Source organism: Sander vitreus, chromosome 10 (assembly GCF_031162955.1).
Source record: "Sander vitreus isolate 19-12246 chromosome 10, sanVit1, whole genome shotgun sequence".
NCBI classification, from domain to species: Eukaryota; Metazoa; Chordata; class Actinopteri; order Perciformes; family Percidae; genus Sander; species Sander vitreus.
In genome coordinates, this window is record NC_135864.1 from 13,670,848 (window position 1) to 13,685,132 (window position 14,285).

General features: G+C 39.4%; 1 protein-coding gene across 2 annotated transcripts; it reads left to right on the top strand.

The window, feature by feature from the left end:
* The first annotated feature begins 1,175 nt into the window (after window positions 1-1,175).
* Window positions 1,176-14,038, top strand: fhl1a (four and a half LIM domains 1a). Of its 2 annotated transcripts, none has more exons than XM_078260351.1 (6): window positions 1,176-1,311; window positions 10,542-10,723; window positions 12,062-12,239; window positions 12,616-12,785; window positions 12,918-13,104; window positions 13,263-14,038. In XM_078260351.1, exons 2-6 carry the CDS (start codon window positions 10,568-10,570, stop codon window positions 13,415-13,417), a joined length of 846 nt encoding a protein of 281 aa, XP_078116477.1. In that variant the 5' UTR covers window positions 1,176-1,311; window positions 10,542-10,567; the 3' UTR covers window positions 13,418-14,038. The 2 variants fall into 2 exon arrangements, with proteins under 2 accessions (XP_078116477.1, XP_078116476.1); XM_078260350.1 differs by lacking the exon at window positions 1,176-1,311 and adding an exon at window positions 3,255-3,276.
* The last annotated feature ends 247 nt before the right edge of the window (window positions 14,039-14,285 follow it).

The following is a 14,285-nucleotide window of genomic DNA, read 5'->3' on the forward strand; positions in this document are numbered from 1 at the left end:
AAACTAAAATCTTTTCACCTCCCCCCCAAAACAAATTAAATAAAAATAAACAAATTTTGATGACACATTTCACTCATCCGTCCAAAATAAAGGGGCAGAGTGGTGTTGATATGAAAGCCGCACCCATCCTGCACGGCCAAGACGGTGCTATTTTATTCACCCAGGCACAATTTGTGCCAGATGTCAGGTAACATGTTCCTAATATGGGCACAACTCCCTCCAGTCCTCTCAAGAATGTCTGTATGGTGGAGTTACAGTCCAGAGAGGAAATAGTAGTTTTAAATAGCCACTTTGCTTTGGCTTGAGCAGACAATTGTCTTTCAGCTGAACTGTAAATCAAGTAAAAAGTCTTTGTATAAGACAAATTACACTCCTCTTTTACAATAGCAGATGAAGGTAGATATATATGGGGGGGCGCACAGGTCATTGTACAGTCATGTAGCCTACAGTAACCAATTGAAAGCTTTTTTTATTAGCAGATGAAGAAGACATACAGTATTTCTTGTTCCAGCATGTACTTATTAAGAAGCCATATTTTGGCCTGATCCCCCTTAAACACAACAGACATGACCTTAAAACCTTACCTTCATATCTTCATATTAACTGTACAAACAAACTCTCACCTTAGAGACAGATGTTTATCTCATGCATGGATACACTGTGGATGTAGCTCAAAGAGCTGTTTATTTGCAATGACATGTAATATAAAAGCTTAAACACGTTTTGGGCATTTCATCATCCACTTGTCATTGTAATGGATTAACTTTGAGGGTTATGCTTACAGGCTGCATGTACTGTATTTACTTTTGGGTTAAGAATGAGTCATCTGGATGTAATTCCTCTATTCATTACCAAAGAAGGAGACGAGTGAGGCCAATACAGAAGGACAAACGTGTGTCAACTTAACAAGTCTGTCCATCTTTGTAAACAGCAGAAATGTTAAAATATTGTAAGGCTGATCAATATAATAAGTGAATACTCCTGCACCGCCTTCCTCTAACACAGACAGGCTATTTTTGAGTCTCCGTGCTCGTTGATGCAGAAAAGTTATGACTTTATTTGCTTCGTGATCCCGTTTGCTTCGAGTGAAGGGCCAATGAGAATTTTACTTGTAAATTCCTGGTTGAGGTCATTGTTTATGAGAGTTTATAGAGGTTTGGCTCATGTCCTGCAGTTTTTTTTCTCCCTGCTCCCCCTCTGTCTTTTAAAGCTGCCTTGCCTCCGCAGATTTTACCTCTCGGCTAAACCCACCGGACACATACTGCTGCTGGTGTCGAGTGAAAGACATCTCATCTGCTCGCTTTGGAAGAGGTGAGTCCAAAACCACAGCTGTGTTTCACTCGGAGTATCTGGCAGCTGTTCAGTTTACTTAACAGGTAGACAGAGGATGTTTATCACAAGCCGGTTATTTGGTGCATTTAAGTAGGCCTACAGTTATGTCAAATGCGCAATTGTTGCTTTCATCTTATCTAGTGAAGGTGTCCGACATAACTCGAGTCAGTTACATCCTGACTTACACACAGAGGGTCCTGACTGGAAAATACTGAGATGTGCGACAAATTTCTTTTAGACCACTTGACCATTTTGGGCACAGTGTTGCGCTGTGTAACTGGTGATGCACTTTGTTTGGCACTGCGCGTATTTTGGACTATACATCTCTATATTTCCACCCTATATGTTAGTATTCATATTTTTACCGGGGAAAGTTCACTTTTGAGCTTTTTATTCCAGGAATAAACCTTTGTCTGTGTCAGTGAGTTCTTGATTTCCTCTTAAAGTGAAAAACGATGTCGTTGTTAAAAACCAAACAGCATATTGGGGAATTTTGAGGTACTTAATTGAGTGATTTTAATTGGATTCTACTTTACATTTCCTAGGGAACTATCGTACTTTTCACTCTATAAAACAGCTTTAAATTGTTTCTACTTTTCATATTAAGATTCTTGAAACAAAACTTTATAAAATATGATGCACTGTTACAGCCAAAACCTCCCAAAAAAAAAGCAATTACAATTTGCTAACTCATGAAGATACAGCATTAAAATAATACTTACATGTTATTGCATCACTAATTATGATCCATTAATATAGATTTATAAATATAAGTTTTGAATGTGTGACTTTTACTTGTAATAAAGTATTTTTGTAGTGTGGTGTTGCTGTTTTTACTCAAGTAAAGGATCTGAATAACTCTTCCATCTTCTTTCTCCTTCATACTGTAATGTCTGGCAATGTAATGCACTCCAGCACAAACAGTCACTAATAGAAGTATCAGATCTATAGCTACTTATCTCGAAGATCAAATGGTGTGTTATAATAATAATATTATTGTACCGCTGGCATCTGTATAATGAACAGCAGAGCCCAAAGGCACCATGTGTGGCTCGAAATTGTTAAAACATACATCAGCTTAGCGTCTCGTCCCTTTCTGGTTTGGGCAGCTGCCAATCCAAATGCATGATGTCATTAAAGAGACCTGGAGATTACCGTCCTTTCTCTGGCACACTGGACCTCCTTGTGGCTCCAGTATGACTTCACCAACCTTCAAAAGCCATAAAAACTTTGTATTTCACAGAGTAATGAAGAAACCCACTTTCAACTTTAAAAGGCTGTTCTTTCTTTAGTGCTTTTTTTGTTGCAGCAATGTATAAATCACTTTAAAGACTAGTCTTTTAATTTTAAATGTTTGATCTAAAACCAGCACAAAAGCAGTGTACAAATCCAACAGCGCGGTTACAGATTATTCATTCATAAAGCCGGTATGTAGTGTATAATTCATATCACTCTTCTATGAAGCTGTTGTATGCCAGTGCCTGTGAGGCCTTCTCTCCATCAGACGAGCTGCAGGACATCTGCCACACTTAAAGGAGACTGGGAGCTTTGGTGCCTGCAGTTTACTCAGGCAGAGACATGCTTTTGTTGAGAGGACAGTTTTATCATGCCTTTTATTCTTGAAAATGGAGCAGAGAGAGAGAGAGAGAGAGAGAGAGAGAGAGGGTGTGTCTGAGTGTAGAGGACCGAGTTGATGAAACAGCGCTTTCACCAGCCCGGCACACTACTTCTAAATAGGCAATGCTGCTTGTTTGTCTGAGCGAGCTGAGTGGAGGCAATATTCTCTCTAGTGGATGTCGAACGGCTCCTCAACCTCAGCTGAATTGCAGATGATTACTTTGTGAATAAAAGAACAAGAAGAAAGTGAGACAGAAATGAGGAGAGCGCAAGAGCCACAATAAGAGGGAATGAAAGAGACTGAGAGGGTTGGATGCCTCATGGACAGTAAGATTTTGAAAAGAGAAAAAGCGAGTGTGTTCATGATTTTATATAGTAGTGGAAGAAGTACTCCTTCACAATAACACAGTGCAAATACATTTACGCTGTAACGTGTAAAAAAGTCCTACATTCAAAATGTTACCTATAAGTAAATGTACAAAATACACATAATGTATCAGCAAAATGTACTTACAATAAAGTATCAAAAGTAAAAGTGCTAAACAGCATTTTACTTTTGTAGTTGATTGAGTTGGAGCTGATTTGAACTATACATTTAGGCTTAAAGCGGAACGCCCATTTTCAAAATGTATACATGTTATTCCTATGATTTAAGACTAGGAATACAACTCATTTGGATGTAAAAAAAAAAAAAGAAAAATAACATTCTGTGGGTCTGTTGTCTCCCCTTCATTGTCTATGGAGACTTAACTTCTCTGGTTTGGCGAGAGTGGCTCATGTTCACAAATATTGATCGAACCTTCCTTGGCCATGGGAATAACATATTGGAATTCTTAATTTAGGTGATGTTCCCCTTTAAGTCCATTAGAAATCATCATATTTTAGAGGCTAATGATCAAATTATTCTGCCAGGTATCTAGTAACTATAGCTGTTAGATCACTGTAATAGAGTACAAAAGTGCAAGTATAAAGTAGCATACAATTAAAATAATTAATTGTAATAAAAATTACCCTTAAGTTAACGTAAATACAGAACTTCAATCTATGTACTAAGTTGTTTGGTTATTTTCCACTACTAATGGCCTTTTCAAAAAATGTGTCTTTCTGTGGTTTGACCATTTCATCTACAAGCTGAAAACTTGAGTGATGCAAGAAGCTCACATGTCACAGAATTTATCAAGAATATGTTTTAGGATGTTTTCGGATGTTTTATGTGCATGCTTACTGACACATTAAAGCTATATTCAAGCATACAGTTATGTTACTTAAAAATATTGCTCCACACATCAGCAGGAGGGACTGGCTTTTTCTGTTTAGAGGCTCGAGTCATGTGAAAACAATGAGCGCTGAAGTGCTCCCTGGCCTACAGTGAAGGCTTTATCTGAAAGTGCTTGTGTGTGTGTGTGTGTGTGTGTGTGTGTGTGTGTGTGTGTGTGTGTGTGTGTGTGTGTGTGTGTGTGTGTGTGTGTGTGTGTGTGTGTGTGTGTGTGTGTTAGTTAGCAACACTCAAACCATATCCTTTGGACAGGAGTGTTACTGTGTTGATAGAGCTCCCCTCGTGCCCTTTTGTCCACACATGTTTGACCTCAATGTGTCTGGGTCTTGCAGCCACACCCTAGTTTTTCAGTCACTCACTGACCTTATGTCTGTGTTGTAATACAGACAAATGAGAGTGTGTGTATTGTCAGTGTGTTTTTGTGTCTGTTTGTGTGTATGGTGTGAGTCACCGTTTCCCTGACAGAGATAGTTTGGCTCAGTCTACTGCTCTGTCTACCCACTAACCAGATTTGGAGAGTGACTGAGACACAAGGATGTGCAGGGCGAGAGGTCATGTTGCGATATGAGCTCTCAGACACGTTAAGGTTTTTGATGCTGATGGTAACAGTGAAGCGAGTGCGGGCTGTTGTTCCAGTCACACTGAGCGATTTGTTCAAGAAGTACAGGCCAGATTTCCTGTTGCTTTGTGCCGGCAAGCCCAAAATCTACCACTTACAGAGACGAGAGGTGATGGGCTTCTGCAGGGCTTGTTCATCGATTTTCTTCCTGTTTTGATGTTCTGACAGGACTAATATAAAGTACATCTGGTTTCAGATAGTGCTGCGTATTCACAGTCTCATCCGGTGAAGGTGTTAACTCCACCCAGTGACTGCTGCCCTGATAGACAACATAGCTGGAATGCATTGCCCACCTCCCAACCTGCCACCTCCAAAGCCCCGCTTTTAATAGAGCAGAAATCCTCCTGATCATTTGGAACAATAAACAAAACTATAAATATAGTATTTCCAAATAAGAGAATCCTGTTAAATATGTAGCTGGTGATGTGTCTAATTTGACATCTCTGAAAAAAGCATTTAAAATGGTCTTTGCCACTAATGGAAACAGACTGTAATATACTCTCTTACATACATCCTATCGTGAAATGCAATGCATATCATGAATTGTGTGCTCAGTGTTGCCTCTTGGCTATTAAAAAGCTCATTTAGCAACTTAATAGTAGTCTGGCAAACATGTAATACACAGTTTTGAGTGGAAAATTTGGCATTTTTCTATCATTGGACTTTTGATGTACATGTGTTTTATCAGATGAATGAAATGGCAATTGAATGAACCATGAGTGACCTTAACCAACACAGAGAGATTATGATGCCTTAAGCAGTTTATTCTGCATTATGCACATGTATTTGCTGAATGCTGCTGCCCAATAAAATATAATGGTAAGATGTTCACACATTTTATTTCCTAATTATCCTCCTTATATGTTTTCGATTCACCATCATCATCAATCCCCATTAATACAACACTGCCAATGATGGAACCAGAGAGAAATGCATCATGGAGAGATGCGAAATGGAGGGAAAGAGCAATGTATCTGGTTAGACATTTAAAACATTTGAAACAAGAACAGTCTGTGTTAACGCAAGTACAAAGAAAAATAGAGGAGAAGGACAAGATGTCCTGATGTAACACGGAGTGGAATGGAGAGGTTTTTAAAGACTGGGAGTCATGGCGCCTTCCTGCTCATTAATTAGTCTTTGTGGTTTTAGAGTAATTGGGTGACATATTAGAAAAGGACAAATGCAGTGCTGTGCTTCATGGTAATGGACCAAATCAAATCTGTAATTACAACCAGATGCCCTTTATACAAGCACACATGCACACATGCACGCACACACACAGTTGCATTGATTTGTATTATGTTTGACATATGAAGACGTTTATTTAATACAGTAAATAAATAAGTTTTTAGAAGGAAAGTATTATGTCTCCTAACTGAGGCCAGTGAAAGTATCATGAGTCTAACGCATTTATGTCCTGTCTCTTGAGGCTTTCAGTCTCCTCTCATTCCCATTATGATCCTATATTTCTGTATTTACTGTAAGCTCGTCTGACTCTCTGAGTGGCCAACCCAATCAGAACCCATATATACTATCAGCTCTGCAGAACGTTTTAGCTTCTTTCAGCTCAATGTTTTGGTTTTCATGCCCAAAACTCATTGCACACTACCTGCTCAGCACCAAGCAAGAGCAAACGGACACAGTTAGCGACTAGCTGGTAAACATAGTGGAGCATTTAGTAGCTCAAGAGCCAGATATTTCCCTCAGGAGTTGTTAGGACCACAAACATGTGAATATTGGATGTGGACACTCATCAGATGATCAGCAACACAACTTTACTGTAACTGAATGCTTTCTTTGCTTTGTGCCTGTTGGATGTGCAAATTTGCACATTTTCACAAGTTCCCTATATCAACTTTGTCGGCGTTGTGTTCACAGCTTGTTTCAGTCTGTTATTGCAGGTTTAAATACATGCATTATAAAATACCTGGGCTTTTTGTTTGGATTGTTAAAGCTCCAATGAAGCTGATTTCCATTATTAGTAGTATTTAGCTGCACTATATAATATTGACTTTGGAACTTTTTAAAGTATGGCTTAAAATGTGTTAATTATAACCTTGACATCAACTATAGCTATTGTCTGATAGAGTATTGATGCACTGTGAGAGCATTAGTTTTTGAGAGAGGAGCGTATTCATGACGTCTTTTTACTTGAGGAACGCAGCTGGTGTTTCCTGCAGCTTTAACGGAAATATTCTCTCTTGGAATAAGAATCACCAAAAGATAACAGAGAGAAAAAATCATCACTGACATTTTAAAATATTCTGCTCTGGCTCACTTTAGTTTAGAGTATACAACATTGTAGTCTAGAAAATTCTGACATAGAGTATTCATGTATACACACAGACATGAGACATGAACACTCCTCCACACTTTGTCTCTCCTCAGCTCAGTCAATCATATCAACTTGCTCCTCCTGTGAGTCATCCCTTTAAGTTATGTTGTTAAGTGATCCAACATTTCTTCTGTACATGTCCAGAACACTAACAAAACAGTTTATGTTGGGGCAGTGGGAGTATCTATTATCCCTCGGGGCCATCATTCAAAAACCTATTTTTTACTGATGTTACAGCAGTGGATTCCAATCTCTATCACATAATCTACCCCCTCATACTCTCTGTCATCCACTCTATTCTCTAATGCATACCCTAAAAGGAGTGGAGGGTCAGGGTTGGATTTGGATATTGGGGGTGTGTGTGGGTCACAGAGGGGTATATACAGCCCCCCAATAACATACCAAGGCTTAGGGGCTCTGGGTTTGACCCTCTGTGGATGCTACCATCTCCTCCTATCCCTGTATTGTCTTCGTTTTCTCCTTCTTCTTTTCCTTCTGACTGGAATCATGACTTTCAGACACTCAGGTAAAATTATTTAAAAAAAGCTGGTGCCAACATTGGATGCTAAATTAATAAGTTATTGAATATGTTATCAGTAATCAGCTGCAAAGTGTAAAATGTGTCTGCTATTGGCATGCCTCTATTTGAAGCTTAGGAAGAATTGTTCTATATTTCAACTGAATTTGTAAAACGGTTTTTAACATGATATTGCTGCCCTGTGAAAACGTCGACTCTTCATGAGCTTAGAAAAACAGCCTTGTTTTCATCTTTGTGACAATGCATTTTAAATGTTTATTTTAGCTTGAGAAGTAGGAGCATTGTCTCTACCCATAAAGGAACACTAAATCATTCAGTTGATCTATTTCTTTTAAAACTCAACCAATTTGAAATTTGCACATTTTTTACTAGATAGATAGATTTCTGGGTTTTATTATAGTGCTTATACAATACGGATGGTTGAAGTTGAAATGTGTAACAATATGTAATCTCCAAGGTCCACTCAGCTTTTTGGAGCTTTTGTTGATGTCTTGTTAATGTGTTCAGTAACATGTTCAAACAACCTTTTGCAGGAAAATGAAGAGCTACGATGCTTGAATGTCCAAATCTAAAATCTAAAACTTCCCCTTCTCTGGTTGGGGAGAATATATATATATATAAGCCTGAAAAAGTATTTTTTTATTTAGATGAAACCAAATAATGTTTTCAGATGAAGTTCATTATAATGAGCACATAAGTTTAAGAAAGTATTTAATCTTACTCATGGGGTGGATGATTGAATTTTTTTCTCCAGTCAAATGGATGTTAAATAAACTGAGCAGTTGGTAGAGCGGGCGCCCATATATAGAGGTTTACTCCTTAACACAGCGGGCCCGGGATTGACTCCGACCTGCAGCCCTTTGCTGCATATCATTCCCCCTCTCTCTACCCTTTTGTTTCTTCAGCTGTCCTGTCAATAATGGCCTAAAAATGCCCAAAAATAATCTTTAAAATAAAAAATAAACTGAGCAGTTGTAGTTTTATGATGGTGGCACCTTGTCGTAGAAATATGTGGAGCTCTCTTTTATTTTTTATTTGTTGATGCATGTTGGAGAAAGGCTAAAGAACAGGCTGTTTTACGGTTTGCATTATTCTTTAATCTTTTGCTGTAATTCAGTGATTTTTTTTCTCCAAATCAGCATAATAGCAAGATGTGTAACTGTTGACTTTGGCTGATCAACTGTCTGGGTCACTCTGCCTTTGATCATCTCACACCGCTCTGACTCACCTCTCAAACTGGGCTCACGTTGACCTTTCCTGCTCCCCAAAGGGACCCCAGTGGTACACTCCACTCCCCTCCACAGCTGAGCATCGGTACATACCTCGTCTATTTGACAAGGGGCAGCTGTCACACTGTTTGTAACAAAAGATTAAAGTTACTGGACATGTCTCAACTGAAGCCACAATAGCTCCATAGTCCCAGTAGCCATCACTCTGCATCTGTCTCCATTTGTCCCCTCTGGAAGGTCAATGCTTTAAATAGTGTGTCCATGTCTAAAATAGATCTCTGTGCTGGCTGGGCTCAGTAATGAGACCCGAGCATTGTGTGTGATTTGACAGTGTTGGACTGGGCGGGGTTTTCTTGCATTAGTTTCCATTAAATGCTACAAGAAAGGTGAGTGTAGGCAGATTGGGGTGTGTGATGGCTCAGTCCTCAGTCCAGTCTTTATCCCTGGAGCACAGCTGCAGATAGAAACTCCTCCCCCAATTATCCACACACACACACACACACACACACACACACACACACACACACACACACACACACACACACACACACACACACACACACCAGTTGCACATACCACGCTCCAGGAGGCTAATCTCTGTCACACGGCTGTTTACCGCATCCCACTTAAATAACTGCAGTTCCTTTTCATAAATATTTTCCTTGTCCCTATGGTTACAAGGCCATTCCACCCATTGTTTCCTCCGTTTGTGCTTACCGGATTAAAATGATATATGAATCACTTTTGCTAAAGTTCACATACTGCTCAGCTGCTGACACCATGACATCCTGTGTGAGAGAGAAGTGATGTAGATAAAGCATCCACACTCCACCCATATGCACAGTTGTTCCAGGAAACTACTCTGTTGGCTCCCAGTGGACACCGCCTGTGATGGGAACGCAGGAATGTTGATGATTGAAGAAGCAACTTGGGATTTACACTAACAGCCAATAAAATGACCTGGCCAAAATGCAGAAAAAAGAGAAAGAGTGTGGGCTGGACTCATGGGAAGGAGGTCTTCAATGTGGGGAATGAGCCCTACGATCTAATAATATGACCTAAGCTTTCCAGGGAGAGCTTGATAAAACGTCTGCAGGCCAGAAAGTAAGCAGACAACAAGCAGCCATCTGTGGGCTGCTTTTTAACCTCACTCACACTTCTCTCATTAGTTTGGTATGCTGCTGTTAGAGCTGCATCTCACTGTGTCTTACTAATGTTAAAGGGAAAACACGTAAAATATACTTTGTCTGATTTCTGCACATATTTGTTTTTTTTTGCATTTTAAGGTACAGAGGTCCGATTTACAATATCTGCCTTGGGCATAATTGTGCTGTTCACCAAACTCCAGTCATTAAATGCTCATTTTTGTTTCTAATTTCTTTTGATTGGTTTTGTCTCTGAGCTGTAAAGCACTTTAAATCAACTATATGGTGTTGTAAGCGTGATATAAATAAATGTATTCATTGACTTGCATTGTTCAACGATTCATGAGTATGTTAGAAAAGGCAACACTGTCCCCATCAGGTGTCTCAAGGAAACATCATGTAGGGAGGATAGGAGCTGTGGAAGTCTGACAGTCTCTCGTGTTTCTGCAGGTGCCAGGAGTTATCTCAGCTCCACCATGACTGATCGCTTCGACTGCTACTACTGCCGGGACAACCTGCACGGGAAGAAATATGTGAAGAAGGACGAAAAGCATGTGTGCACCAAGTGCTTCGATAAGCTCTGTGCCAACACCTGCGCAGAGTGCAAACGCCCCATCGGTGCTGACGCCAAGGTGAAAAAAACACAATGTGTCTGAGTGAAAGAAAAAGAATGAATGAGTAACGAAGAGAGTGACCAAAAAAATTTATAATTAAGAATAAACAAAAAAAATAATGATGAACAGAAATGTTAACTTAAACATGTTTGTTTATCATGCTTTATATTGTAGTTAGTTAATAAACTAACAGTATTGAATAATTTACTTGGTGTCTAAACTGTATTTGTACAGCATGCCATATTCATATATTAAGTCACTTTTTGATTGTTGGTTTTTGTGAAAATACCCAAAGATGTATACAGTATGTTCTGAAAATTGCAGGTACAGCAAATGTACTTTTTGAGTTTTACAAGGTGAATTTTCTTAATCCATAAAGGAACACTTAACAACACTTACTTATACTTCAGTTTATATTAAAATGTCTTAATCAAATTTAGAGATGTGTGGTTTACATTTGATAGCATTGTCATGTAAACTAACCTAAAAAAACAAAAAACAAATAACCTGAACCCTTTTGTCAGTAATCATGATATAAGTAGCTTCATATTTATTATTTGTCTCTATGGATTTCTACAGATTCCAAGGACAACATTATAATAAATACTTATACTGATGTCACATTAAACACACTATCTATCAGTGTGTTGGTGACACAGAGAGAACCAAACACCTGAAACTTTTTTTGACTTTGACCAAAAACAAGTCAGTAAATGTATGGTCTGCTCATAGGCCTTTTCCTCAGCAGACATTTTGACTTGTGTGTAATTACACTAACAATGGCTCTGTTCTATTCAAGTGTCCCTTTAAGCCATGACACTGTGACAGTGAGCCAGCAGAGAATGAATAGAATTCAGCCATCATTGATGATCATTGATCACATGTGCTTTTTCTTACCATGACCTATCCACCTTCAATTTTAAGATATCTACTATGGATGTTATTGGATTAATACAAACACAGATAATAAGTGAGGATGGATGTATCTATCTGTTCACAGAGCTCTGTCTTAAGCTGTTATACAACCTGTCTGTCATCTGGCTGCTTCTAAAATACTCTCACCACTCTGTCACAGGCAGTTGAATGTGTGAAAAAAGATGTGTCATTACTACTAATGAGGCTTAAATACTTTACATCACATTTGCACCACCTAAGTCCCCTAACTCCTTCATGGCTCACCACGTCCCAGTTCACTTCATCTCCACTCTAATGGCTGCCACATGGCCTTGTTCTGTATTCTGGCCCTGAGCCTCAGTCCACATGATGAGTAAACAAACTCCACTTTATTGAGGTCTGCATGAGGACTAACTAGTGAGGGCACCTCTGCTCACCTTGAGTCTCCTCTCTGTGTTTCAGGAGCTGCACCACAAGAACCGCTACTGGCATGAGGACTGTTTCCGCTGTGCCAAGTGCTACAAGCCGCTGGCCAGCGAGCCGTTCAGCGCCCGGGATGATGGCAAGATAATGTGTGGCAAGTGTGGCTCCCGGGAGGATGGCAACCGGTGCCAGGGCTGCTACAAGGTGGTCATGCCAGGTGGGTTTGATATTATTCAGGGCTTCTTAACATTCAGTTTAGGTTGACTAAATCTGTGCAACCTTTTCTTACTGATTCAATCTGCATTTATATTGCGATTTCCTGACCTCTATTTTAACCTCTCTTTGGTGATCCCATAGTTTCCAAAGATACCAGATATATTACATTTGGAGATGTGTGTAAAAATCATGCACAAAACATCTAGAATATTTCTATTTGTGGGAAAGGTGCAACCACAAAAACCTGGATACTTCACTCAGCATCAGCATCATAAAGCTTCTCATACGTGTTACAAGCTGATGAAAGATACGTTATTGTCATACAGTGTGGAAAAAATGATTTAAAAAAACCCATAACACTTACTTTTATGTTTTAGGATCCCAAAACGTGGAGTACAAGAACAAGGTGTGGCACGAGGAATGCTTCACCTGCTTTGAATGCAAGCAGCCGATCCGCACACAGAGCTTCCTGACCAAGGGTGATGACATCTACTGTTCTCCCTGCCATGACAAGAAGTTTGCCAAGAAGTGCTTCCACTGCAAGCAGGTACAAGCACAGTGTCCTGTCTTTACAAAATAAAACTGTGGTGCAGACAGTTCACTTTCAGCAGAATGAATGCTATTCCAGCCTTGTAGTGTTTGAGATTATGATCCGAGTGTTTCTCTGTCCCTCAAAAAGCCCATCTCTTCTGGAGGGATCAGCTACCAGGACCAGCCCTGGCACTCCGAGTGTTTCGTGTGCCACACCTGCCGTAAGACTCTGGCAGGAGCTCGCTTCACTTCACACGAGAACAAAGTTTACTGCGTGGACTGCTTCAAGACCGATGTGGCCAAGAAGTGCCATGGATGCAAGAACCCAATCACAGGTCAGGGCAGCATAAACTGATGTTTTTGTTGTCTAGTATGATTGTCTAGAATACGGAATGATGGGATTAATGAAAAAAATATTTTGTATTTTCTATTCTATCCTGCGCAATTGAAATGCTTGTGCTGCTGACTGACAGATGTCCTTCTGTCTCCGCAGGGTTCGGCCATGGCACCAATGTGGTGAACTATGAGGGATACTCCTGGCATGAGTATTGCTTCAACTGCAAGAAGTGCTGCCTCTCACTGGCCAACAAGCGCTTTGTCATCAATGGAGATCACATCCACTGCCCCGACTGTGCTAAGAAGTTGTGAACTGCACAATCAGCTGTGCAGAAGAATACCGGTTTAAAGTGAAATTGCACCAACACTGACTTTTAGACTGTTAATTTGCAAAAGAACATTTTATTTTTGGTGAGTGAAATTGAGGCCTCAACAGAAATGTTATTCCATTTCTGAATTAGCATAAAAATGTCAAGTTTGGTGAAACTTCTCTTTATAAGGTTGACAGACTATAGAAGTTATTTCAACTAAAGATGCACTAGCTTAACTCATTTATCCACATATACATCATTGCAACTTGTTTCAGTGTTGGATACTAATATGGCAACAGAATTTTTTGTGGGATTGTGATGTGCACTATTAGCCTAATCTAATCCAGATTTTGTGCATCTTTAGGAGACAAAAGCCTTTTTAGTGCCTTACTGGAATATTTCAGAGAATAATATGCTTTTACTTGCATACTGCTTCTTATACATAGCAGCTTTAAGTAATCATCAGTTACATTCACGTTGGAACGGATTATCAGAATTTTCAAAAATGTTTAGAGTGACTTTAAAAGTAGGTCTTTGAGATTGATGCTGAAATATAAACTGCTTATGTAATCAAGACTTTGAGTGAAGTCAAATGTAAAACAAGAATAAAAGGAGGAAGTGATGTGAAGTCTCTTACTTCTCTACAGCGAGAAATTAAAAACATGGCAAAGGAGTATTTTTGCAAGACTTTATTTGTTTTAACAGTTTGTATCATCTCAGTACACTTTAGATATATTTACAGTACAAATCTTATTTGTGGACAGGGCGTTGTTAGGTTTGTAAATCTTCCAGAGAAATATTCATATTCACAAAGTCGCCCATGTCAGGTAGACTGATTGTCGAGGCCGAGGTAAGGACAAGCTTTCTTA